The sequence below is a fragment of the Schistocerca gregaria genome, chromosome 7, assembly GCF_023897955.1.
Source record: "Schistocerca gregaria isolate iqSchGreg1 chromosome 7, iqSchGreg1.2, whole genome shotgun sequence".
Taxonomy (NCBI): Eukaryota; Metazoa; Arthropoda; class Insecta; order Orthoptera; family Acrididae; genus Schistocerca; species Schistocerca gregaria.
The window spans coordinates 528,950,998-528,977,035 of record NC_064926.1 but is presented as its reverse complement, the minus strand read 5'-3'; the positions used below and the strand labels follow the sequence as shown (position 1 = coordinate 528,977,035).

Below are 26,038 nucleotides of genomic sequence, written 5' to 3'. Positions count from 1 at the left end.
GTCTGTTGATATGTTAGTGGTTAACACATCGTTGCACTTACAACAGTGACAGATTTCCTTATACACTCTTGGAAATGGAAAAAAGAACACATTGACACCGGTGTGTCAGACCCACCATACTTGCTCCGGACACTGCGAGAGGGCTGTACAAGCAATGATCACACGCACGGCACAGCGGACACACCAGGAACCACGGTGTTGGCCGACGAATGGCGCTAGTTTGCCGTGGCATACGGAGCTCCATCGCAGCCTTTAACACTGGTAACATGCCGCGACAGCGTGGACGTGAACCGTATGTTCAGTTGACGGACTTTGAGCGAGGGCGTATAGTGGGCATGCGGGAGGCCAGGTGGACGTACCGCCGAATTGCTCAACACATGGGGCGTGAGGTCTCCACAGTACATCGATGTTGTCGCCAGTGGTCGGCGGAAGGTGCACGTGCCCGTCGACCTGGGACCGGACCGCAGCGACGCACGGATGCACGCCATGACCGTAGGATCCTACGCAGTCCCGTAGGGGACCACACCGCCACTTCCCAGCAAATTAGGGACACTGTTGCTCCTGGGGTATCGGCGAGAACCATTCGCAACCGTCTCCATGAAGCTGGGCTACGGTCCCGCTCACCGTTAGGCCGTCTTCCGCTCACGCCCCAACATCGTGAAGCCCGCCTCCAGTGGTGTCGCGACAGGCGTGAATGGAGGGACGAATGGAGACGTGTCGTCTTCAGCGATGAGAGTCGCTTCTGCCTTGGTGCCAATGATGGACGTATGCGTGTTTGGCGCCGTGCAGGTGAGCGCCACTATCAGGACTGCATACGACCGAGGCACACAGGGCCAACACCCGGCATCATGGTGTGGGGAGCGATCTCCTACACTGGCCGTACACCTCTGGTGATCGTCGAGGGGACACTGAATAGTCCACGGTACATCCAAACCGTCATCGAACCCATCGTTCTACCATTCTTAGACCGGCAAGGGAACTTGCTGTTCCAACAGGACAATGCACGTCCACATGTATCCCGTGCCACCCAACGTGCTCTAGAAGGTGTAAGTCAACTACCCTGGCCAGCAAGATCTCCGGATCTGTCCCCCAGTGAGCATGTGTGGGACTGGATGAAGCGTCGTCTCACGCGGTCTGCACGTCCAGCACGAACGCTGGTCCAACTGAGGCGCCAGGTGGAAATGGCATGGCAAGCCGTTCCACAGGACTACATCCAGCATCTCTACGATCGTCTCCATGGGAGAATAGCAGCCTGCATTGCTGCTGCGAAAGGATGATATACACTGTACTAGTGCCGACATTGTGCATGCTGTGTTGCCTGTGTCTATGTGCCTGTGGTTCTGTCAGTGTGATCATGTGATGTATCTGACCCCAGGAATGTGTCAATAAAGTTTCCCCTTCCTGGGACAATGAATTCACGGTGTTCTTGTTTCAATTTCCAGGAGTGTATCTATTCTGAATAAAGTAGGGCCAAGAGGAAACGCGTTTTGGCACACTACATGCATACAGACACGTATCCAGGCGTTATTGTCCTGCTTATCATAATTTACATCCCAATTACCCTTTGCCACCGTATTGCTCTTAAACTATAGTTGTGTCTCTGATACATTTGAGAACAGTTTTACCCCAGCATCACCGACCGTTAGATAAGTAGACTAGTCTTTTCAATATTTTCCGAATTTTTTTTTAAATCTGTACCGTTCCATTAAAGAACGCATAGCTACTTGAGTGTTTTGGCCTATACAAGAGTTAAGACTGGCGTACGATAAGACAATAGGACCCCTTGCTTCATATTGTTGGCAAAAGTCCAGTTTTAGATATCGTGACTCATTCACGAAATAAAAGGGGAGCCAAGTTTAAGGTGCCCTGGATATCATAAGCGCCCAAAATTTTTTTATTCTATAAAATTCAGTAATTCTTATTGATTCTAGACGTATATACTTTATATATAGTACCTCATAGTTTGATGTAAGTACCGTTTTAAAAGATAAACGGCCCTTGATTGCTTGGCTGTCTCACTACTATCAAACATAAAACTTGTATATAGAGTCACGTTATTTAATTTAATATGGTAGAACTGAAGTCAATACATAGAGACTTTTCACTTTCTAAACTCCTGGAAATAAGCTTACATGGCAAAACACAGACCTCGAATTCAAAATTCAGTTGTTACTGTGGTGTCACCGCCAGACACCACCCTTGCTAGATGGTAGCCTTTAAATCGGCAGCTGTCCGGTAGTATACGTCGGACCCGCGTGTCGCCACTATCAGTGATTGCAGACCGAGCGCCGCCACACGGCAGGTCCAGAGAGACTTCCTAGCACTCGCCCCAGTTGTACAGCCGACTTTGCTAGCGATGGTTCACTGACAAAATACGCTCTCATTTGCCGAGACGATAGTTAGCATAGCCTTCAGCTACGTTATTTGCTACGACCAAGCAAGGCGCCATTATCATTTACTATTGATACTGCGAATCAAGTAATGTCAAGAGCGACGTTCACCGTTAATGGATTAAAGTTAAGTATTCCACCAGCTACGTCCGTTTTTCTAAATTCTAATTTCCTTGTCCTATTCCAGACCTCACGCCAGCCTGCGTGAGCTAAAACGCTTGCCTTTCGGCCTCCTCTAGTAACACAGTGTTGGCTCTCATGCCAACCACAACAGTTATTATGGAGAACGGTTGACAAATGGTTCAAATGGCTTTGAGCACTATGGGACTTAACATCTGTGGTCATCAGTCCCCTAGAACTTAGAACTACTTAAACCTAACTAAGGACATCACACACATCCATGCCCGAGGGAGGATTCGAACCTGCGACCGTAGCGGTCACGCGGTTCCAGACTGAAGCGCCCAGAACCGCACGGCCACAAGCCGGCAGTTGACAGAAATTGTTTTTGTTGGCCTCTGAGCTTTTTCCTGTTGCTGTAAAGAATGTCATAATATTTCCAATCATACAGCAACAAGCAGATGAGAACCATAACTAGACTAGGCCTCAAAACTGGGGTCAACATGAAAAGTGGTCTGCTACAGGTGGTCTGGAAACGTGTCGGCGAGGCAAGAGAAATCCGTTGAAAGCATGACCAAGGAGACTGAGTACCAAATAAAAGGAAGAAAACTAAAAAAGGTGAAAAGGGCACTCATAATCAACGATATTATGGGACTGGAATGTTCTGTCATGTTACCATTAAGAAGAAGATGACATGCGAATCTTTGGTTTCAATTTCCCCTAGTCAATGATTTTCCAATCTTAGGTATCATTATCTCATCCAAAATTAAAACTATAAAAACAGTATCTTGCGTGAATAACAATATGGTGCCTGCCTCCACAGTGTGCCACGTTATTCGACAATGTAGTAAATATTTTGAGCTGGAGCAGAACAAAATTTGTTCTGACCTTTTATTTTGAATAGTGTGGAAGTACAGTGGACCTAAAATAGAAATTACACATAATTCAGTATGGAAGATAAAAATCAGTGTTCCTTCCACTACGTGTCCCAGATCTTTATTATTTATTTTTCGCATAAGGCGTCTCAGTACACAAATTATTTAGTTAAAGCTTCATTCCAACAGCTATTAAAGGTTCTGAGTATTAAATTTCAAACTAATAGTAAATCCTATATGCCATGACTTCCAAGTCCCATTAAATGACTCATTCTGTGTGTATATATGTATGGTGTTTCAAAGTCTTTGCATTAAATTTCTAGTTGTGATATATCACGCCGTCATAAACAACTATTATCAGAGAAATGTTCTCTCGTACTTCCTGGTGACCCTCGGTGTTTTATAGTATTAGTCACCAACGGAAAGCCAGGATTTCACAAAATCCAAGAGGAGAAAGACATTTTAAAAGTTTATCAGGAACTTTAATTTTGCTCGCCCCAGCCCCGGTCACACGGAGAAAATGACTGCATTATAGGCAGCTCACACTGCATATGCATGCCTACGACCTATCACGACTCAAGGGCATAACCAATTAAAACGGACACCAAGCTTCGTTGAGAGGCCACAGCAAACATTTTATATCGAAGGAAATTTGTTCCTCATGACGTGGTCCATCAACTGCAGATGTTTGATGCAAAAACATTGAAACACCCTGTAATATATTCCCTTCCCTGTCAGCCCGCAGCTAGTCTGGGGTAGAAGAACGACATATTTTATGCTCAATACTAGTTTTTGCTGGACTATTTATTTATTTTCTCTTGGTGACACAAATTACACCATTTACTCGTTTCGGAGTTTTGCCGTTGTCAAGTTTATCTGTGAAGATGGTGTAACAGGTTAGTATTGTTCCTTACCTCTAAATTAGACTGTGTCTACACACGACAACTTACGCCTACGTCTTAGCTCGTACGACGTGGCCCATATGATACCGTTGAGCGTAAATGTCGCTACAACACATAGGGCAACGAGATGACTTAAGCCCAAAATTAGTGCTAAAATTATAGGAACAGTATACAACCAAAAACAGATGGCGTACTTAAAGAAATAGCATTAAAGAGAGAACAAAAAACCATAAATGAGTTTACGTACGTTACAGAAGCCGACATAGGGCAAATATGGAAAAGATGAACAACTTGTTTAAGAAAAAATAAAATAAAATTACCTTTTTGCTCGGACGACAACTTAAACGTCAAAACACAACCACTAAAATAATATCTCGAGTGTATCAGATCCAAACGTCTACAAACGTTTTTGTGACGATTGCAATAAACTTTGCATCGGACAAACAGCCAGGAATTTCTGAATCACATTGAAAGAACACAAACTAAACCGCGTAGAGGAACCACATTTTACTTGCTTTTAAAGTTCAGGGATATAAATCAGTAAATATCAAAATGCCCTAAAAATTCTAGGCAGAGTACCTGAAGGACATACAATGAACATTTAAGAACAAATGGAAATTTACATTCGCACACAAATTTCCCACAATACATCCTTAACTACAAACACATTTAGAACATAAGCCAAGCTTTGAACATTTTATTGACATTGTAAAAAAAGTGTAAATCATTTCGATAAACACAAAATATTTGAACACTTTTCAGTAATTTAAGAACCCATGGAACTCAAAAAAATAAAAAGATGACGAGTGGGTGGTGCCTACCTCTTGTTCATTGTCTCTGTCGTGTGCACTCGACAACTGTTTTAAGTAGTAAAAGTTATAGTTCTTACATAAATAGCTTAGTGTTATCAAGGCAATTTTGAACATTTTCACATTTTTTAATGTGTATTTGCTCTTACAATACGACCCATAAGGGCTCGTTTTGTTTTTAGCTGCTATATTTCTGATAACCAGAGACAGAAAGAAGTAATGCGAAAAGCATGTTTAATCCATTTAATTCCTCTTTCCCCATAATCGTATCGATAACGAATAAGCTGGAACTCCGCAACCATTGCTAGTATCGGCAGTGCTTCTTGTTCGTTAAATTTTCAGCTTTCAGCTCGTATGCACAATATTTTTAGTGTTAATGTTTGCAGAAAACTTAACTACATGTTCTTTGCTAGCCCATAATCGCGTGCAATAAGGAAAGGAGGCAGGCATGCTGTGGTATCTTGAAAGAAAGAGAACTGCACAGAGGTAAACTTCCATGCAGAATACAGTTCTTGTTTTTTTAAATTATCATGTCAATAATCTCAATATAGTTTATCCATCGTCTCACTTTGAAATCATACCTATAATGCTTCATTCAGTGCATGGCCACTAATAGCAATTTACAGGGTAAAAAAAAGATTTAATTTTTAAACTTCTTCCGGGATGGTGGAATTCTATAAATGTGTTTAAGTGAATGGCCTCAAACGCCTAAGACTCAGTAAAGTCGATATTTATCTTTAACATGCATGTGAGTAACATTTTAGTGATGGTAACCTAACTGTCTAAGATGTAGGCCTACCTATGCAGTAGTAACCTCTTTGGTTCTTTTCCCGAAATATTTGTCGTCAGTAACTCTGTCAGTTTTTCAGGAATAACCAAACAGAGCACAATTGTAATGTAAATCTACTTTAATCATCTGCTTCAATTTTACTTTTGAAATTCATTTTGAGATTTTCAGGGTATATAAGTTTGAACCATGCTCTGCGATGTACCATTAATTAATTAGTTACTTACTTTAATATTCCATGTATCATTTGCACGATAAATCGGAATGATGTGGAACGAGTCCTTTATATAAACATCAGTTTTGTGTAAGTACTCATCATGGCTGATTATTTACTAGCTTTTTGTTTTTTTTTATTAAAGACAGACACATGTTAGTCAGTAATTGCAAATCTCAATAACGGATTGTCTTCTTTAGAACAGGAGTCACTAAAGAGAAACGTTTTCAGTTTAGTTTCGAGTTTTACTTTGCTGTATGACAGGCATTTTATTTCATTGGGCAAGAGATCAAGACTATTTGGTTGCAGGGTTGTGAACAGCTGTTTGTGCTACAGACAACCTTAATGTGGACTACTGAATGTCACTTTTATCTTCTGGTACTGTAATTATGATCATCACTGTTCCTGTTTAAATGCTGCGAATTATTTGCAAGGAACTTAATCAGGGAATAACTAGACTGTGAAACGGATTCATTGCCACTCACACACTCAGCAGCAGGCACGCACGGCGGAAAGAGTATTCCAAATAGTTTATTTCAAAGCCTACTTCACAGAGGAAGCAAACCGCACACACACACACACACACACACACACACACACACACACACACGCGCACACACACACACACACTCACATTTACAAAAGCATACTTATGGAAATGACACACACATGACCGCTCTCTACGGCTGTTCTAGCCAGAATAATTTTAAAGAACGAGAAAATGTGAACAATGAATAATTATCTGCACGATGAATTTAGGGCATGAGACACTGCACCAACAATCATCGTAGATATGTAGCTATGTGTTGCGCGAGGACGATTCCGTTGTTACAGTGTCGCTCGGATTTCGAAGCGTTTGCAGTTTGAAGGCGATGATAAACACATGAAAGCAACCATAATTCACGTATGCAACAGAAAATATTTCTTGAACGGCTCCATTTACGAATGACATGTGATTCCTTTAAAATTTAGATAATGATCGGGTCGATTAGTACAATGAAAGCTGGCATTCTCCACTCATTCAAAGCACCAAATACTATTTAGGATACGACCACAAAAGTAAGGAGAGATATCTAACGATACAAACTGATTATGGGCAGAGTGAGAAATATCGCCGCGGTGAACCATGGAGGTATAAATGAGGTAAACTTAATGTTTTGCTCTGTTTAGCATGGCGAACGTAGGTTTAACGACAACTCTCTTCTTTTTGTACCTCTACGGAAAACCTACAAAAAACTGTCTCTGAAGAATTAAACATAATCACTGACTTCCCGCGAAACAAAAATTCCTTTCTGAACCTATAGCATCGCTGGTGCTGAGCATAGAATAGAAAGTGTGCGTGTGCTGTACATCCTTTCTGAAGAATACTTTGAATGAAAATTTATGCGAATACTCTTTTCGTCGCGCCTGACTTGTGCTCGGCTTGTAAGTAGCAATCTATCCCTTTCACAGTATAGTTATTTCCTCATTAAGTTTGTTGTCATTAATCCACTGCACTTCAACATGAACAATAATGTACATAATTGCAATAGCAGAAGGAAGAAATAACATTCATTACGCCACATTAAGGTTGTCTGTAGCTCCAAGGGGTTTCACAATGCTGCAACCAAAAGCTTTGACCCATTACCCAATGATATGAAATGCCTGACACACAGCATGGTAAAATTTGAAACTGAGCTGGAAACTTTTCTCTTTGATGACTCCTGCTGTTCTGCGGAAGGTTGCCTATCACTGTAGACATCTATCTAAGGATCTAGGGATCCTCACGGTAACCTCACAGTATATATATTCACTTACGAAATTTCTTGTTAATAATCCTACCCAGTTTAAAATTAATAGCATTGTGCATAGCTATAACACCAGGAGAAAGGATAATCTTCATAATGCTGGGTTAAATCTGACTTTCGCACAGGAAGGGGTAAATTATGCTGCCCAAAAATCTTTGGTCACCTACCAAACCGCATCAAAAGCCTGACAGATAGTCAACCAACACTTAAAAATAAAAGATTTTCTAGATGACAACCCCTTCTACTCACTGGCTGAATTTTAAGATATAAATTAAGGGAGGAGAAGGAAAAAACTAGCTTAAACATTAGTGTCATGCAATATTTTATGTAATGTAATATCTTGTACAGACATCTTTTATTAACCTGACACGTTGCACTTCATTACGAAGTGTCGTATTCATGATCTATGGAACAAGTATTAATCTAATCTAATATAATCTAATCTGTAATGTGTACATGGTAATGTATAGCAATTACTGACTTACATCTGTCTATCTTTAATTAAAAATGTAAGAAATAACAAGTCATCAGCAAGCAGGCATATTTACAAAAAAATTCACGTATGTATATAATGACTCGTTCCATATCATTACGATTCATCGTGCCAGTGATACGTGAAACTAAGTAACTATCTATTGATATATCACAAAGCATGGCATAGGCACTTTTTTTTTTTTTTTTTACTCATCATTCTTCTAACTGGTTTGACGGGGCCCGCAACGCTCTCCTGTGCCAACCTCTTCATCTCAGAGTAGTACTTGCAACCTACATCCTCTGTTATTTGGTAGGTGTAATGTCATCTCTGTCTTTCTCTACAGTTTTTGCCTTCTACAGCTCCCTCTAGCATTATGGAAGTCATTCTCTGATGTCTAAACAGATGCCCTATCATCCTGTCCCTTCGCCTTGTCAAGGCTTTCCACATATTTTTTTCTTCTGTGTAGAACGTCCACATATCTCATCTTATCAGTCCACCTAATTAAAACAATTCATCTATAGCACCACATCCCAAATTATTCTATTCTCTTCTCTCCCTGTTTCCCACAGTCCATGTTACACTAATACACAATCCTGTGTTTCCAACGTAGACGCTCAGAAATTTCTTCCTCAAATCAAGGCCTATAGTTGAGACTAGTAGTCTTCACTTGGACAGGAATGGCGTTTCTGGCATTGCTAGTCGCTTTTGATGTCCTTCTTGCTCCTTCCGTCTCTGATTATTTTGCTGCATATGTAGCAGAATTCCTTAACTTCATTTACTTCGTGCCATCATTCCTGACGTTGTTTCCCGCTGTTCTCGTTTCTGCTTCTTCTCAATATTTTCGCCTTTCTTCCATTTACTCACAGTCCATGTTCTGTACTCATTAGACTCTGCATTCCATTCAGACGATCACGTAAATCGTCTTCACCTTCACTCAGGATAGCAAAGTCATCAGTGAATCGATCACACAATGGTGCAAATGGCTCTAAGAACTATGACACATAACTTCTGAGGTCATCAGTTTCCTAGACTTAGAACCACTTAAACCTAACTAACCTAAGGACATCACACACACATCCACGCCCGTGGCTGGATTCGAACCTGCGACCGTAGCAGCCGCGTGGGTCCGTAGTGGAGCTCCTAGAACCACTTGTCCACAGCGGCCGGACGAATCGTATCGCTGATACTTTCAAATAGAATTTTAATTCCTCCCCGAACCTTTCTTTTAATTTCATCATTACTACTTCGATGTTCAGATAGAACAGTAGGGGCGAAAGACTACATCCCTGTCTTACACCATTTTTAATCCGAGCGCTCTGTTCTTGGTCTTCCATTACTATTACTCCTCCTTGGCTCTTGTACATTTTGTGTAGTAACCGTCTCTCCCATAGCTTACCCATATTTTTCTCAGAATTTCGAACATCTTGTACCATTATACATTGTCGAACGCTTTTTCCAGGTTGGAAAATCCTATGAACGTGTGTTAATTTTTTTTGTTTTGCATCCATTATCAACCGCTGCGCCAGAACTGCCTCTCTCGTACCTTTATCTTTCCTATAGACACAATGATCATCATCTAACACATCCTCGATTTTCTTGTCCATTCCTATGTATTTTGTTTTTGAAGGAACTTGGATGCATGAGCAGTCAAGATGATTGTGCGATAGTTCACGCACTTTTCGGCTCTTGCAATTTTCGGAGTTGTGTGGATGATATTTTTCCAAAAGTCAGATGGTACGTCGACAGATTTATACATTCTACACACCAACGCGAATTGTCGTTTCGTTGCCACTTCCTCCAATGATTTTTAGAAATTGTGATAGAGTGTTACCTATCTCTTCTGCCTTATTTGATCAAAAGTCCCCTAAGGCTTTCTTAAATCCTGATTCTAATACCGGAACACGTATCTCATCTATACTCCCATTCCTTCTATCACATAAAATAAATTTTCACCCCTCATAGAGGACTTCAGTGTTCTGTCCTCCTGTCCGCTCTCTCCTCTGCATTGAACAGTGTAATTCACTTTGTACTCTTCATGTTAGCACCGTAGCTGTTAATGTCACCGATGGTTGTTTTGAATTTGCTATATGCTGAGTCAGTCCTTGCAAAAGTCATTTATTTTTCGATTTCTTCACTTTTTCATGCAGCCATTTCGTCTTACCTTCCCTGTACTTCTATTTATTTCAAACCTCAGCTACTTGTATGTCTATATTCTTGAATTTTCCTGAACGATTTTGTACCATCTTCTTTCATCGATCAACTGACGACTTCTTCTGTTACCCAGGGCTTCTTCGCCACTACCTTCTTTTTATCTTTCTTTCTCTTTCCAACTTCCATAACGGCCTTTTTAGTGATGTCCAATCCTCTTCAACGGTACTGTCTACTGGGAAATTCTATATTGCTGTATGTACAGCTATAGAGAACTTCAAGGGCACATCGCCATTCCTTAGTAATTCTGCAATCCACTTCTTTGCGTGTTGATTCTTCCTGACTAACTCCTGAACTTCGGCCTAGTCTTCGTTACTACGTCATTGTGATCCGAATCTACATTTGCTTCTGGGTACACCGTACAATCCAGTAACTGATTTCGAAATCTTTGTGTGAACATGACTTATTCTAACTGAAATCATCCAGTATCACCTGGCCTTTTAAAAGTAAATCTCTTCCTGTTGTGATGCTTGAAGACAGTATTCGCTATTTCTGGCTGAAATTTATTAGAGAAGTCAATAAGTCTTTCTCCTTTCTCATTTCTTGTCCCAAACCCATTTCTCTTGTAACTTTTTCTTTTACTGCTTCCCCTGTAACTGCATTCCCATCCCCCACGACTATTACATTTTAATCTCCATTTTGCGTACTGTTTGCCCTTTCAGTATCCTCAATATCTCTCGATGTCGGCATCTATATCTGAAATATCATTATCAGTGTTGGTTTGCTGTCGATCCTGATAAGAATAACCGTATCACTGAACTGTTCACAGTAACACATTCTCTGCCCTACCATCCTACTCATAACGAATCCCACTCCCGTCATACCATTTTCCGCTGCTGTTGAAATTACCCTACACTCATCTGACTAGAAATCCTAGTCTTCTTTCCATTTGACCTGACTGATCACTGCTGTATCTGGATTGCGCCTTTACATTTCCCTTTTCAGATATTCTAGCTTCCTCACCATGTTCAAGCTTCTGACATTCAACGACTCGTAGAACGCTACCGTATCGTTGGTTATTCATGCTTTTTTTCTGATCACCTCCCCCTTGGCAGTTCCGTTCCTGAGGTGCGAATGAAGAACTATTACGAATTTTTTTGCCAGTGGAGATGATCCTTCACTATTTTGACTTGCACAAGATATGATAGCATGCTTTGCTTCTTTGCTCATTGCACACATTCATGAGCTTTTTGCAAACGTGACCACTTAAAATGTTATGCATACAGATGGAAAGCTCAAAATGTAACGAAGAAGAAGTAGTACCGACACCAGTAAGCAAACACGCGTTTATTTCTGATTTCCAGGTTCATTTGCCATCGATAGGAATACAGTAAAAGTGGAATCAAATGGATTACGAAAGCATGTTTTTCACTTCGCTTTTTTCTGTTTTTGGTTATCCGAAATATAGCGGCGAAAACAAATTACGTTAACAAGGACTAATGTGCCGTTATTACTAGAGCAAATACGCATTCATGAACAGAAGAAAGGTCGAAGCTGCCTTCCTGAGACTTCGTTGTTTCAAACAGTTACGCGCAGACGTCAGAAATAATGAAAACGAAGCAACCGTAAACAGTACTTTGCGAACGTTTTGGGCTACCTTAAACAGCGCCTGGCGCCGTCCACTCCGGCTTCAGAACAACCTACAGCCTAAGTCTGTAGTGCCAACTATCTTCTTTTTCTACCTCCGCGGAACATTCAGACGCACGCAATTGATCGTGTTTTGTCAGCATACATTTGCACCATAGTCACGTGGCTTCACGGCGGCCTAGGTTTGTCCGTAATGCTTCCTGCAAATTTTGCATGTCATTACATCGCTAGTACAGAGAGATACCCATTGAAACTGCTGTGCATTTCGTGTAGGCATTTTGTAGACACCATAATAATTTTCATTTTATACGTGAAAATAAAATAGGCTCTTGGCTTTGAAGAGTAAAATGATCGGTCATCACGACATAGCTCCGTCACTTCAGCGAGTACGTAAATTGTCTGCCACGTCACGTCAGTTCGCTTAGCCCAGTAACGAACGGTGACAGTGAAGTTATGAATGACTATCAGCGATACAACAAGTCCGAGTATAGTATCAGAACTGAGGGAGTAACTACGACAAAAATTAATAATGGCCAAAGCAATCTTCGAAAAGCGTGTTCTTAATCAGGACTCTTTGGTAAAATGCCGGAAGGTGAAACAACATTTGAAAACATCGACAGTTACTTGCTAAGAAAATATATAAGTACAAACATGTTAAGCAGTAGCTATAAAGGTACACATGGGGCGTGTTTATCTTATCGATTAAGTTTTCTTTTTTGCTGCGTAAGTATTAATGTCGTTAACAATGGTATTTTTTCCGTCTTTAAAGCTGACGCCTTCACTTAAAATGTTATTTAATAGAAATTGCTTCATCAACTTACGTTCTTATTTAAATGCATTGAGATAATCAGCTCCGTTTTCTAATAGTAAAAAAAAATGCTTCAAATGGCTCTGAGCACTATGGAACGTAACATCTGTGGTCATCAGTCCCCGCCCCCAGTAGCTGAGTGGTGCCGGCACGGTAGCTCAGCGTGTTCGGTCAGAGGGTTTAACTGCCCTCTGTAATAAAAAACTGAGTTAATCTATTAACAACGAACTTCAACGGATGTCTTGCGACGTCCGCCCCGAGCAGTTGAAACGAACAAAACCGAATAAAATGAGATTAAAAAAATAAAAAAATGTGGTCAGCGCGACAGACTGTCAATCCAAAGGGCCCGGGTTCGATTCCCGGATGGGTAAGAGATTTTTCTCCGCGCAGGGACTGGGTGTTGTGTTGTCCTAATCATCATCATTTCATCCCCATCGTCGCGCAAGTCGCCGAAGTGGCGTCAAATCGAAAGACTTGCACCAGGCGAACGGTCTCCCCGACGGGAGGACCTCGTCACACGACATTTCATTTTTCAGTCCCATAGAACCTAGAACTACTTAAACCTAACCAACCTAAGGACATCACATACATCCATGCCCGAGGCAGGATTCGAACCTGCGACCGTAGCAGTCGCGCTGTTCCGGACTGAGCGTCTAGAACCGCTAGACCACTGCGGCCGGTTTCTTATAGTAAGACCTAAATATTTTTTCGCTTTTAGATATCAGATCTCGCTTGTGTGAGAACACCCATTGGGAAAAATATACAAATCGTTTTGGAACATTTGCCACGAAAACGAAGCATAACACTAAAATAAAGTTTAAGAAGTGGTAAAACCGTAAATTAAATTACTACAAGATAAATGAGCGCGGCCACAATAGGTGAATGTACGATGGTAACAGGCGACGATACCGTCAAAACTTTCCTACCGACCAACGTTCAAGTACCGTGACAGGACCTGACGGTCCTGTGTGAATGTCGCCGTTTGAAATGCATTGTGCAATGTGTTGATCGTTTCGAAGGGACGTGAAGTGGTGGCGAATGTGAAGTCGCGTCAAATGAGCAGCTTCGTCCCGACATCACGTCACAATTCCAGCTTAATACTGACAAGAAGGGCAGAACGCTATTCTCGCTCCAGATATATTCCTACTCTATGGAGCCGTGTCTGTCATATCAGCTCTAAACATAACTTCACAAAATCACGCCAATGAAATATAACCATATAAGGGAGTAAAAAAAGACAATCGACATTTATGCTCCAAGGTGCCATATGGGCCACGTCATGCCAGCTAAGACATAAGCATAACATGCCATACGTAGATGACATAAGCCTTATACGTAAAGAACAATATTATACATCACCACAGGTACACTTCGTAATGACAAAACGCCGACAAGAGCTTCTTGCGTAACTTCTGTCATCTCGAGTAAAATGAATAAATAGCGCAGAAAGAAACTTGTATTTAATACATGCCGTTCATCGAAACTGTACTTAAATGCTGCCGTTGAGCTGCATGCATGTTACACTACTGGCTATTAAAATTGCTACACCACGAAGATGACATGTTACAGACGCGAAATTTAACCGACAGGAAGAAGATGCTGCGCTATGCAAATGATTAGCTGTTCAGAGCATTCACACAAGGCTGTCGTCGGTGGCGCCTCCTACAACGTGCTAACATGAGGAAAGTTTCCAACCGATTTCTCATACACAACTGGAGTTGACCGGCGTTGCCTGGTGAAACGTTGTTGTGATGCCTTGTGTAAGGAGGATGAAGGCGTACCATTACGTTTCCCACTTTGATAAAGGTCGGATTGTAGGCTATCGCGATTGCGGTTTATCGTGTCGCGACATTGCTGGTCGCGTTGGTCCGGATCCAACGACTGTTATCAGAACACGGAATCGGTGGGTTCAGAAGGGTAATACGGAACGCCGTGCTGGATCATAACGGCCTTGAGTCAACAGATGAGGACGTTTGCCAGACAACAACCATCTGCACGAAGAGTTCGACGACGTTTGCAGCAGCCTGGACTATCAGCTCGGAGACCATGGCTGCCGTTACCCTTGACGCTGCATCACAGACAGGAACGCCTGCGATGGTGTACTAGCGTATCAACCGGCGTGACGGTATGGGGTGCCAATGGTTACACGTCTCGGTCACCTGTTGTTCGCAGTGGACGCTACATTTCAGATGTGTCACGACCCGTTGCTTTACCCTTCATTATCCCCGCGAAACCCTACTTTTCAGCAGCATAATACACGACCGCATGTTGCAGGTCCTGTACGGGCCTTTCTGGATATAGGAAACGTTCGACAGCTGCCCTGGCCAGCACATTCTCCAGACCTCTCACAAACTGAAAACGTCTGGTCAATGGTGGCCGAGCAATTGTCTCTTCAAAATACTCCAGCCACTACTCGTGATGAACTGTGGTATCGTGTTGAACCTGCATGGAAAGCCGTACCTGTACACGCCATCCAAGCTCTATTTGACTCAATGCCTAGGCGTATCAAGGCCGTTATTACGGCCAGAGGTGGTTGTTCTGGCTACTGATATGTCAGGATCTATGCACCCAAACTGCGTGAAAATGTAATCACATGTCATTTCTAGTAAAATATATTTGTCCAATGAATACCCGTTTATCATCTGCATTTCTTCTTGGTTTAGCAATTTTAATGGCCAGTAGTGTAGTTTGGCACTGTGTCACCTGGCGCACAGCTACACACATGTGAACGGAGGTGCGGTACTTACCTCTGTAGTGCACGTCGCGGTGCATGGAGGGACACTTCTTGCCCTGCAACAGAAGACACAGCCGGCATTAGCCTCCGAGGACAGGACGGTGCAGCGCAGTGCGGGCCGGCGTGCCAGGGGCGGACAATGGGCGCACCGCGGCTGATCGATGCGTGAGCCGCGTCCCGGCCACAATGGGCGGCCGCCGGCCCCGTTACAAATTGGTTCATTGTGATTAATGGGCCGCCAGTTTGCAGGAGGTGAGAATCCAATTAACGAGAGAAAGGTCGTCACAGTTACCGCCGGCAACACGCCACGCCGCGCCGCGACGCGACGCGACGCTGCGAGGTGATCCGCCTGGCCCCCCTTCCAGTTGCCGCTCGCTGGAGCCTTTAAGCCGGACGTCGCCACTGCCGTAACGCATTAACCGGAAATATCTCAACCTCCTTTTGGCAGAGACAGCAGGCAATACGGTTGTGCTTTTGGACGAGTTCTGCGTTCCATAAATCCTCACACACACTGACACACACACACACACACACACACACGCCCTTCACTTGAAATACAGTAGTGTTGCCCAAAGAGTTTTCTATTAATAATGCGCGATAAGGCGAGTAGCCAGTAGTAAGAGTATTGCTAATTTTATTCGAGTTCAGAGGCGTCATCCTGAGACTGGATAGCCTCCTCTGATAATACATAACTTCACTATGACGACAAGGTACTCAGAAGACGAAGAGAGAGCACAGATCAGTATACAAGTAAATGATGACGTAATCGTTTCACAAGCTGAGATAGAAGAAGTTAGAAGTCTGTTAAATAATAGGAAGTCTTCAGGGGGAGATAGGATTCCCAATGAATTACTAAAGTACACTCCTGGAAATTAAAATAAGAACACCGTGAATTAATTGTCCCAGGAAGGGGAAACTTTATTGACACATTCCTGGGGTCAGATACATCACATAATCACACTGACAGAACCACAGGCACATAGACACAGGCAACACAGCATGCACAATGTTGGCACTAGTACAGTGTATATCCACCTTTCGCAGCAATGCAGGCTGCTATTCTCCCATGGAGACGATCGTAGAGATGCTGGATGTAGTCCTGTGGAACGGCTTGCTATGCCATTTCCACCTGGCGCCTCAGTTGGACCAGCGTTCGTGCTGGACGTGCAGACCGCGTGAGACGACGCTTCATCCAGTCCCAAACATGCTCAATGGGGGACAGATCCGGAGATCTTGCTGGCCAGGGTAGTTGACTTACACCTTCTAGAGCACGTTGGGTGGCACGGGATACATGCGGACGTGCATTGTCCTGTTGGAACAGCAAGTTCCCTTGCCGGTCTAGGAATGGTAGAACGATGGGTTCGATGACGGTTTGGATGTACCGTGCACTATTCAGTGTCCCCTCGACGATCACCAGAGGTGTATGGCCAGTGTAGGAGATCGCTCCCCACACCATGATGCCGGGTGTTGGCCCTGTGTGCCTCGGTCGTATGCAGTCCTGATAGTAGCGCTCACCTGCACGGCGCCAAACACGCATACGTCCATCATTGGCACCAAGGCAGAAGCGACTCTCATCGCTGAAGACGACACGTCTCCATTCGTCCCTCCATTCACGCCTGTAAGTAAGCTGTTTAGGTTTTCTTATTGGTAACGCCAACGCCACGTAGCGCTCTGTAAAGAAATCACTGGCTGTGCTGCATGCAGTCTGTGGCTGGTTTGCATTGTTGTCTGCCATTGTAGTGTTGGACAGCGGCATCTGGATGTTAACAGCGCGTAGCGTTGCGCAGTTGGAGGTGAGCCGCCAGCAGTGGTGGACGTGGGGAGAGAGATGGCGGAGTTTTCAAATTTGTAAGAATTGGTGTCATGAACTGATATATATATTATGACTAGTGAGGTAAATACATTGTTTGTTCTCTATTAAAATCTTTCATTTGCTAACTATGCCTATCAGTAGTTAGTGCCTTCAGTAGTTTGAATCTTTTATTTAGCTGGCAGTAGTGGCGCTCGCTGTATTGCAGTAGCTTGAGTAACGAAGATTTTTGTGAGGTAAGTGATTTGTGAAACGTATAGGTGAATGCTAGTCAGGGCCATTCTTTCGTAGGGATTTTTGGAAGTCAGATTGCGTTGCGCTAAAGATATTGTGTGTCAGTTTAAGCACAGTCTTGTTATAATTTTTCAAAGGGGACGTTTCATATGGCGACCCTGCCAGGATAATTTATTTAATAGAATAAGTTATGGTGCACCACTTTAATTACATAGTCATTAAGATGTGATTATAACTTTCTCTTATCTGCATTGTTGTCTTTAGTGTACTATTTTTTCTGCTTGTGGGTTTGTCATGTTTAGGTATAAGTTATTACATTTATTGCTGCTTGCTATGCTTACTTGCATTTTTTATTCATTGCTGTTTGTGTTAATCGTTTTGTGCTGCTGCATTGCGTCGTCCCTTAGTTTAGCATCTGAGCTCAGTAGATTTTAAGTTAGCTTAAGAGGGGGTAGACTATATAAGAAACTAACTATGATGAATTGGAAGAGAAGCATTGAGAAGCTATATGAAAATGATTTGGCCAAAAAAAGTAGTGTATAGTGGAGAAAAACTATTTTTGAAAGAGGATGAGAAAAGTACAGAAAGCAGGTATAGATAGGACTTTTTGGAAATAATGAAGAACGAAGGGAGATCTCCGAGAAGTAAAGAAAGTTTTGTTTGCAAAATACTGCAGTAAAAAAAACCCTGCCCTTTCCTTGTGTTATCCCGCTATGTGTTTGTGTACCCTTGTGTATTTATGTTCTTCCTGTCTTCAAATGTTTATCTGATAAGACTTATGTTGCAGAATTTTTCTAATACTAAGCTACATTCACTATGATGAGGAATACTGTTATCCTCAAATATAATTTGCATTAATAACATGCTATTTACTTTGTGTTTACACATTATTTATTCTGTTTTGTTCTAATGCTCATGTGTGAAGTTGATGTTTCAAAAGTTATTCTGATCTTTTATGTATGTACTTATGTCGTAATTTTTGTAACACTGATGTATTTGCTATTTCGATTCTTTTGTAAAGCCTGTACTACTGCAAATGATATCTGTAGTCTTATGTTCTTTAAAGATGTATTTTGTACCTTTGTTATTGTATTCTTATGTTATAAAATTGTAATTGACACCAGTTCATCAAATTAAGTAACTTGTAAATTACATTTCACTGCACACGTTTCTGTTGGTCATATTATATGGACAATATGTGAGAAGTAGGGACTGATAGTGTTTGCACATGTGTTAATAACTCAGTAAGGGACTGGATAACAGCATTGCTGGTTCTAAGGACATTTCAAACAAATTCTTTGTGATTGGACAAGTGGTGGTTTATGGACTTGCTATATTATCCGCAAGACTCTTCAATGGTGATTGTGCGCCTGCACAGTCAAACAGATGGCTGCTGGCCATCTCTACAAGGACTACAGTGGGTCTACACCTTTGATGACCCACCAATACCATTACTTCTACAAGGACTGCAATGGGTCTGCACCTCTGGCGGCCCACCAAGACCGTAATCTCTACCAGGACTCCAAGGGTCTACTCTGTGATGACCTGCCTACCAATATTCTTCAAAACTTCGACTGACTCTGCTGTGGGTTTGCTCTGTTGTGGCCCATTACCTGTCTGCATGTCAAGAGTCAGCACAGTCTTTCCGTTGGAAGGACAACACTACTTCTACAAGACTGCATGGAAATCCATTACTTCCGTGTACATTTTCTTTTACTACTCAGACTTTGAGAAAAACACTGCAATTTTACTTTGATGAATGATCAGGACTGTCTTTATGGACTGTGAGGAAATTTTAGCTTTTGACCAACATTATATCGATAAGTGTGTGCATTTCATTTCTTTGTTATTGTATTTATGAAAAAAATTTTCAAATCTGTATTGGCCACTGCCCAAAACCATTTGTAAATTTTTTTTGTGGGGAGCATGAGGGCTATGTAAGTAGGCTGTTTAGGTTTTCTTATTGGTAACGCCAACGCCACGTAGCGCTCTGTAAAGAAATCACTGGCTATGCTGCGTGCAGTCTGTGGCTGGTTTGCATTGTTGTCTGCCATTGTAGTGTTGGACAGCGGCATCTGGATGTTAACAGCGCGTAGCGTTGCGCAGTTGGAGGTGAGCCGCCAGCAGTGGTGGACGTGGGGAGAGAGATGGCGGAGTTTTCAAATTTGTAAGAATTGGTGTCATGAACTGATATATATATTATGACTAGTGAGGTAAATACATTGTTTGTTCTCTATTAAAATCTTTCATTTGCTAACTATGCCTATCAGTAGTTAGTGCCTTCAGTAGTTTGAATCTTTTATTTAGCTGGCAGTAGTGGCGCTCGCTGTATTGCAGTAGCTTGAGTAACGAAGATTTTTGTGAGGTAAGTGATTTGTGAAACGTATAGGTGAATGCTAGTCAGGGCCATTCTTTCGTAGGGATTTTTGGAAGACAGATTGCGTTGCGCTAAAGATATTGTGTGTCAGTTTAAGCACAGTCTTGTAATAATTTTTGAAAGGGGACGTTTCAACCTGTGCGGCGCCAAACACGCATACGTCCATCATTGGCACCAAGGCAGAAGCGACTCGCATCGCTGAAGACGACACGTCTCCATTCGTCCCTCCATTCACGCCTGTCGTGTCACCACTGGAGGCGGGCTGCACGATGTTGGGGCGTGAGCGGAAGACGGCCTAACGGTGTGCGGGACCGTAGCCCAGCTTCATGGGGACGGTTGCGAATATGTCCTCGCCCATATCCCATGTCGACGGGCACATACACCTTCCGCCGACCACTGGCGACAACATCGATGTACTGTGGAGACCTCACGCCCCACGTGTTGAGCAATTCGGCGGTACGTCCACCCGGCCTCCAGCATGCCCACTATACGTCCTCGCTCAAAGTCCGTCAACTGCACATACGGTTCACGTCCTCGCTGTCGCGGCATGCTACCAGTGTTAAAGACTGCGATGGAGCTCCGTATGCCACGGCAAACTGGCTGACACTGACGGCGGCGGTGCACAAATGCTGCGCAGCTAGCGGCATTCGACGTCCAACACCGCGGTTCCTGGTTTGTCCGCTGTGCCGTGCTTGTGATCATTGCTTGTACAGCCCTCTCGCAGCGTCCGGAGCAAGTATGGTGGGTCTGACACACCGGCGTCATTGTGTTCTTTTTTCCATTTCCAGGAGTGTATGTAAGATATTCACTAACTGAAAAATTAGCTAAGATGCTTAACAGTGTTATAACTGGTAATGAAACTACAAACAAATGGAGAACTAGGTTCACAATTCACATTTTTATCATAAAAATATATAAGGAAGACCCATCCACCTACAGAGAGATAAATCTTCTTATGTCAGTGGTTAATCTTATAACAAAAATAATAGAAAATAAAATGTAAGGCATTCCAACCTCTCAAATACAGTATTCATTCTTAGTCAGTATGTAGGAACGTCCACTGAATACAGCAGACCAGCTTATTTTTTTTTTATTTTCAGAAGGCTTTAGATATAACTGAGTTAACATGTACTGTAAACCTCTACAATAAGGGGATTCCTTCCAACTGAAGAGAAACAACTGGAGTCATTTACTTCAGTAACTACATCCAGGCGAAAATTGGTTCCAGGTTAACTAGATCCATTGCAGTTACTAGTTGTATTAGACAAGGTGACTCTCTGAGCTCGCTACTTTACAATATAGTCATGGATATAAAGAAGGTACTGGCTGTTAGTGGTCATCGAATGGAGGACGAAGAAATGAAAAACATTTATTATGCAGTGCAGTTGGCAAACAGTGAAGATGACCGGCAGATACTCTTACATATATTAAATGTGTCAGCCAAAAACTTACGTGTGGTCAGATCCACTCACAAAACCAAATGTATGACCACATCTGTGAGAGCAATTACGTGCAAACTGGAAGTGGATGGAAAAAGTATTGGTATTGGGCTGTCCAGCAGAGAAAAAGCGGAAAAAAGTTAGAAAACACATGGTACATGCAATAAAAGTGGCAGGGTGTCTAACTGATACGGTTTAGACAAACAAGCATATAGGAAAAGATGCAAAGGTGATATTATAAAAAACAGCACTCACAGCAATGAAAACTTGCACCGTTGAGACAAGACCGGAAATATCAAAACAAAAAGTCTTTTGGAAACAATGGCAATGAAAATTGTGCGAAGCATTACAGAGAAGACACTGAGAGATAGAGAGAGAAATGAAGGACTTACAAAAGGATGTAAAGTGGGCTCCATTAATGAGTGAGTACATAAAAGAAAGCATGAATAGAACGAACATATAGGATGTGTGAACGGAAGATGGTGAAAATCGTAAGAAAGAAATCACCAGCTCGTAAAAGAAATAATGGCCGCCCAAGGAAAAGATGGAGGAAGAACTTCGCGGTAGACTAAGTAGTAGTGAAGCGAACAGGCTTTAGCATAGAAAAAAAGGACGAACAAGCCGAAGGAGAAGAATATATGGTAATACGAGAAGTAACTGACACATGTTCATGATAAAACGGACTCCTCAGACGACGAATGACTACGTAATCCATTTCATCTCCTTACTCTAAATGCATTTATATCAGGAGCTTGCATTGCGCGTGTTGTTAACATCACCATTGAGCTAGCTTCGGGGTCGCTGTGTGAACTCTAGGAATGAATGCAAAGATAAAGTCGATCTCCATTTACCTGGAAGCTGCCCTTGAGGGGACATTACGATTTCCTTGAGAGTAGAGGCCTTAAATTAATGTGACCACTGTCAACAGCCTGGATAACCACATTTTGGAGCTCGGACTTCTGCGAGGCATGCAGGAAGAGACTGAGTGAGGTTCTGGAAGCTACTGACAGGGATGTGGAGCCACGCAGTATCCAGTGCCGTGGCTAGCTGTGCGCGGTTTTCCAGCAGAGGATCCATGGCACACAGATTCTCAACTGGGTTTTAATTCTGGAATTGAGGTAAATTCATCCTGGTGCTCTTCAAACCACGCACGTACACTTTTGCATTGTCCTGCGTTTAGATGCTATGCTGTCCACGAAGAAGAAAATTGTTCGTGGATGTGGTCATCGTCCCCATCTACAGGTGCATAACTGCGTTAATCTATTGAGCCTTCCAGAATGAGAGGTCACCCAAGGAAAGGGACCTGGACTCTTCCCATTACTGATGCTGGATGTTTGCCAGCAGACGCTGTACAAGTCAATAGTCATCTGTCCGACGGAGCGTCGAACCTGATTCATCTGAAAAGGCCACCTGTTGCCGCTTGGTGGACGTAAAGTTGTGGTACTGGCGTGCAAGTTCCATCCTTTGTTGCCATTGGACAGAAGTCCGCAAGGGGGATTGAAACAGGCAGGTGCTGTGAGGCCTATACGCAGCAATGTTCGCTGAACGACAATTCGGCAGTAGGAGAGACCGGTGTTCTTCTTCGCAATCGTCGCTTTGGCGCGAATTTTTGAAACAAGCGGCCACTTGATCTCCTGTGCTTCTGTGAAGTTTTGAGGAATTTATGAATTAACTGGTAGGTAAACCCAGAAATTTCTCTATCCCCTCCATCTGATGGTCCAGCACTCAGGCAAACTATATGTGGTTACAGGCGACTTCAGAAAATTATTTATAATGCATAATCAGGTGAAGTCATCGTCCTGTTAATCAAAGTCCATGCTACCACTAAATCCGTAAGTACGGGATGGGGCAAATAAAATTGGCGCGAAGAACTTATTTTTAAAAAATGGTTCTGAGCACTATGGGACTTAACATCTGAGGTCATCAGTCCCCGAGAACTTAGAACTACTTAAACCTAACTAACCTAAGGACATCACACACATCCATGGCCGAGGCAGGATTCGAACCAGCGAACGTAGTGATCACGCGGTTCCATCTATCTTTTGGCACTAGTGGGCCCAAGTCAGGAAGTGTCTCAAGGTGGATCGAAGCTGGACTGCTGGAATTGCTGCCATCTCAATCGAAGAATTCTGTTGCTGTTGTTAAGTAGTACGGTGGCTGTCGTAATACACGTTATACTTAAAGCCTCCCACACAAAGTAATCGTACGCCGACAAATCAGGTGACACGGCTGGCCAGCTACGACCGCGACCAGAGTAACACCTGCTTACGTCTCTGTCAGGCGTGAAGATTGTGTAAATGTACTTCAGGGTTCGGCCGGCTGCATGGACAGCTGGTCTTTTCTGTTGGGAGTAAATTGGTGCGCGCGCGATGGGTGTGGTTATATGCATACATCCATATGAATTGTATCCACTCGTCCGGGCCAGTATTATTTTGCCCACCATGTATAAACAACCCCAATCTATGAATGAAACACTCACTCCGTCTTCAGGCCACGAGTGGCCTACCGGGACCATCCGACCGCCGTGTCATCCTCAGGGGAGGATGCAGATATAGTCTGTCCGTAAACTGAAGAGCGAGCGGGCGAGTCCCCACTCTGCCTACCCAGCTACGTCACGAGGCGCTTCTAGAGGCTGTTTCATAACGTAGTGCCGACCTGCCGCGGCGTTCGCTTCAAATCTGTGGCAAAGCCGTGCACAGAAACGTCTCCGCTGCGTTTATTTTTAGACAAATGCATTAATACCATAAGGAATACAAAAGACGATAGCTTCTTCCGAAACACAACATTATAGAGTAAATAATATTAACATAAGAACGGAAGTCAGGATTCTGCTACTAACATAGAACCAAATGCCTGTTAATGTGAATGTATGTTCCTCTATTACTATTCGTAAAACGAACCCCACACAATGCAATCAGTCTGTAAAATTAAAGGCTTGTTCTTATTTTGTGATTCTACTTAAAGGTAGAAGTTTTCATTGAAGGACTGCATTGAAACTCAACCATTCTTGCAACACAAAGGGTGTTTAAAAAGTAAGGAGGATTTTATAATTTTGTGTGTTGTCTTAGTTTTGCACTACCTTTTTGTCATTGTCTTCGTAAACATGTCTCAAAAGTATGTTCAATGTTATGCATATTGGGTATTTACTCTGTTGTCAGCTGTTAGAAAGGTTATGTGTGTTTTGGGAGCATCAACGATTATTTGTTTTGTATAAAAATAAATTAGAGAATCTGTATTAAATTTTGCTATAATAATGGAATAAAGTGTATGAAATTTTTAGAAACGGTAAACATTGCTTTTAATGAGCATTTTATGAGTAAACTAATGGCAGACAAGTGGTATAAACATTTCAAAGCAGACCTTAAAGGACAGCGGTTTTACAAGCATGGATGAGATAAAAAATGCACAGTTAATACACCTATAAACTATACCAAAGAAATAGTTCCTAAAGTGTTTCGGGAATTGGAAAAAGATCTGACATAAGTGTATAGTATGTAATGGGGAACATTTTGAAGAGGATAACATTGCTGTAGATTAACAAATACAGTTCCTACCGAAAAATAAAAATTAATATGTGAACACACCTAGTATGCCAAGGTTTTTTCTTAGAAGTCCAGAATCGGTGTTCATGTGTCGAAGGAAATTTCAACAGAGTTTATAGTAGCTATTGCACACATGTTCTAAGGAATATGTCTTAGAATCAGGTGAATAGTGACCGAGATAGAGATTTAGTGTTCCATAAGGATCAAAAGTTTTACGTTATTTTGAAAGTGTCTATAAAGATGGGTTTTCTCCCAAAATTATTAGTTTTCCGTCGTGGCGATTCCAGTGAACCATGCAGCTAATTTTTCCATTTCTTACTTATGTGTCCTATTAGATGAGGCTGACGTTTGCATAAATTGCAGCCCTGTGATTGGTACTGGTAATATTAGCCAACAGATCTTTCTGGGTCAGCTCTTTAGTACACGCTGTATTAACATTAGAGACGATCGAACGGTCCTTACTCACCAAATATCTCTTCTTCGTATTTTGCACATTTTCTTGCAATGCTAGACGATCATCCATTGCTTCCGGATATCGAACTACATCAATAAGCATACAAAGTTAACTCACTAGCAACTAAGATCCCACGAACAGAAACGACGTATATGACTGTAATCCGATCTACACTGCTAGACAGATAACGGGCAACAGATTTTGGCCGGTGGCAGAGTTCTTCCGGGAAAGGCCACTTCCCCCACCAAAAGCGCTGCTCGCTCTTGAGTTTACAGACAGACTATAGGAGGGGCGTGGGGTCAGCACACCGCTCTCCGGGTCGTTATTATGGTATGCTTAACCGAAGTCGCTACTAATCGGCCGAGTAGCTCCTCAATTGGCATCACGAGGCTGAGTCCAACATCACATGGCGGCCTGGATGGTCACCCATCCAAGTGCCCACCACGCCCGACAGCACTTAACTCCGGTGATCTCACGAGAACCGGTGTA

At 42.6% G+C, this 26,038-nt stretch overlaps 1 protein-coding gene across 1 annotated transcript in view; it reads right to left on the bottom strand.

Moving 5' to 3' along the window:
* Nucleotides 1–26,038, bottom strand: part of LOC126281371 (carbonic anhydrase-related protein 10-like) — a 358,790-nt gene that overhangs the window by 26,232 nt on the left and 306,520 nt on the right. The window contains exon 10 of the mRNA XM_049980286.1: nt 15,707–15,749. Coding sequence (XP_049836243.1) covers nt 15,707–15,749 — 43 coding nt within the window. The remainder of the gene's footprint in view (nt 1–15,706; nt 15,750–26,038) is intronic.